This window comes from Carya illinoinensis, chromosome 9 (assembly GCF_018687715.1).
Source record: "Carya illinoinensis cultivar Pawnee chromosome 9, C.illinoinensisPawnee_v1, whole genome shotgun sequence".
Classification (NCBI taxonomy): domain Eukaryota; kingdom Viridiplantae; phylum Streptophyta; class Magnoliopsida; order Fagales; family Juglandaceae; genus Carya; species Carya illinoinensis.
Genome location: NC_056760.1, coordinates 16,188,812 through 16,191,752, shown reverse-complemented (window position 1 = coordinate 16,191,752; position 2,941 = coordinate 16,188,812). Strand labels below are relative to the sequence as shown.

General features: G+C 46.0%; 1 protein-coding gene across 1 annotated transcript; it reads right to left on the bottom strand.

Moving 5' to 3' along the window:
* Positions 1-1,296: 1,296 nt before the first annotated feature.
* Positions 1,297-2,355, bottom strand: LOC122276851. Its single transcript, XM_043086749.1, has one exon. It carries the CDS (start codon positions 2,353-2,355, stop codon positions 1,297-1,299), a length of 1,059 nt encoding a protein of 352 aa, XP_042942683.1.
* Between the last annotated feature and the right edge of the window lie 586 nt (positions 2,356-2,941).

Below are 2,941 nucleotides of genomic sequence, written 5' to 3'. Positions count from 1 at the left end.
AGGAGTAGGACAAAACCCACATTCCTTTTAAGAAGGAGTGGGACTCTAGGCAGTATATTATAAATAAAAGCTAAAACATAATTAAAACAAATACAGAACAACATAAAAAACAGTAAAGGGCTGTGCAAAACAGAGGGCCCAGCCCAGGCCCAAGACCCAACATCGTGGGGGCCCAACCCGCTAACAGAATAGGCGCCTAAGGATCGGACTAGGGTTTCTTCGCTACATCCGCCGCCCCTTCTTCTTCTCTGTTCCTGTGCAGCGCTGCTACTGCCGATCACCACAAGGCACGGGAAGACCCCCGATGCCTAGATAAGCCCCTCCATCGTCGGCCAGAAAATAGATAGAGTAAACCAGCAGCCCCATCGTACGAAACCCAACCCTCTGTTACGAAAACAGAGTATCAAGCCTCTTGCCGTCGAGCCACCCCGCCGTATCCCCGCCTCACCATAGCCCAAGCCGTCAACCTTGCGCCAACACGAATAGGCTAGCTTCTCACCCGTCCAGATCCTCCCATGTGTTTCACCCTCGCCGTACGTCCCCACTGCAAAGCGCCTCCTCGCAGGACTGCTCACGCCTCCTCTGCAAAACGCCACTTCGCTGGGTTGGTCGGGGCCCTTACCGGTGATCCTCGCTCCAGGAAAGACACTGGAACCAGGGGAGAAGAGCTAACCACCACAATCGCAGGGCCGACTGATAAAAAACCAAAAACGAGCCAAAACAACAGCCGAAAAAGAAAAATAGAAAAACAAAGGAACAAAACGAAAGGGAGAAGGGAAGGAGGAGGGGGGGGGGAGGGGGGAGCCGAGGCTCCCACCTCCCTCAACGGCGATGACACGGTTTGTTTACTTTTTAGAGAGGGGGCAGAGCTTCTCGCTCCACAAACCCACCGAGCAAAAACACATGTATTTAAAGCTTGAAGGATCGCACCCTTCATGGAAGATCCTACCACATGCCAATATTTCTGAAAGAATGCAGGAGACATTCCATCAGGTCCTGGTGCCGACGAGGGGTTCATTTCTGCCAGCGCATTCCACACTTTAGATTCAGAAAACTGTTGACTTAGTTCCAAATTCATTGCTGGAGTAACTCGATCAGCAAGTGCATCCAGAAAATCTGTTGAGCTTCTTGGATTAGAACTCTCAAAAAGAGCTTCAAAATAGTCCAAAAGAATTTTATCACGCTGAATACCAGTTCGCCACACCCCATCCCCATCTTTTAATTTATCCAGCCTATTCTTTCTTCTTCTCTGAGAAGCTTTCATGTGGAAATATTTAGAGTTTTTATCACCCTCTTTCAGCCACAAGGCTTTTGAACGTTGTCGCCATATAACCTCGTCTCGCTCCAACCATTTCTGAAATCTTCTCTAGCCTTGGTATGATCAGTTTTGCATTCTCTTGTTGGATCCGAGACATTTAGCATTTCCATATTTAGTCTAGCCAACTTCAATTGCTTCTGCACATTACCAAAACAATTCCTATTCCACAAATTCAGTTGAAACCCACACTCCTTAATATTATGAATAATATGATCCAAATCATGACCCCCTTCTACACCCCTCCAATTGGCTTTAATAATATCCTCACAACCCTTTTTCCCCACCCACATTTCTTCAAAACGAAATGGGCATTTAAAATGCCCATGATCACTATCAGCTTCAGTAATCACCCAAATGGGAGAGTGATCAGAATAAGAGGCCACACCATGGGAAACACCTGCAGATGGGAAAAAATCGCACCATGGTTGGTTTGCCAGTACACGATCAAGTCTCTCACAAATACTCCACTCACCTCCTCTACCATTTCGCCATGTAAACTGGTTACCTTTAAACCCCAAATCCTTTAGCAAACAATCATCAACCACATCCCGAAAAGCATTTATCTGCCAGTTTGGCCAAGGTAAACCACCATATTTTTCATCATGATGCAAAACTTCATTAAAATCCCCAATCACCATCCACGCCTCCCCATCCCGTCTATTTAAATAACGGAGCACATCCCAAGTTTTAAAACGTTGAGAAACTTTCGGAAAACCATAAATACCAGTGAGGTACCAAGTGCCCACACCCATAACATCATCAATCCGAGCATCAATATGACAAGTTGAATAGTTCAAAATAGTTAAAGAAATATACCTACCCCACAATAAAGCAAGACCACCTTTTCTCCCATTACAATCAACAACTAAACAATTAACAAAACCCAATTTAAATTTGCATACCTCAAATTCCTTTGCATTCAAACGCATTTCCTGGAGAAACAAAATGTCAGGAGCTTCTCTCCGCACCAAATCACAGAGAGTTCGAATGCCCCGTGGGTTCCCAAGCCCACGGACATTCCAACTGACAATTTTCATTGCCTTCGGTGGGGCTGAGCAACAGCCACCGCTGATATGAAGTCATCTCCCTGGGGAGATTCAATCAAATTACCCCGTGAAGAGCCTCCTCGTTTGGTCGGTCTTCCCTTGTCATTATCATCAGGAGAACAAGTCTTCCGTTTCAGGGCTAGAGTGGAAGAATGAGAGCCCTTAGCTACGGTATGAGAAGCAGAGGAAATACATGACATCCTCTTCCATTTCCTGCTAGAAATACCATCAGGCCGATCCACCAATACTGGGTCTTGAGCTTTACTGCCCAGCCCTTCACAATCAGAGCGAGCCCCTTTAGGTTCCACAGCTTGCAAAGATGGCCCAAGCCCCGGCCCATCACCCAAAACAAGCCCATCCGACTTAAAACCCAAATCAGTAACCGAAACATACCTAGAAAGGGGGATTTCCGTTTCAGGAATTTCAGCAAACATATGGTTTACCCCCTCACCAGAAATTTGAATCGAACCATCACCATTAACCGTTTCCCCATTTGTAGATAATTCTCCAATCCCAGTAGGAACATAACAATCTGAAGCCTTACCATTTAATTCCTTAATCTGCGCCGAGAAAGCTG

Excerpts from the sequence above, each read along its gene's own strand:
- LOC122276851 (XM_043086749.1), bottom strand. The coding sequence starts at position 2,355 with ATGAAAATTGTCAGTTGGAATGTCCGTGGGCTTGGGAACCCACGGGGC.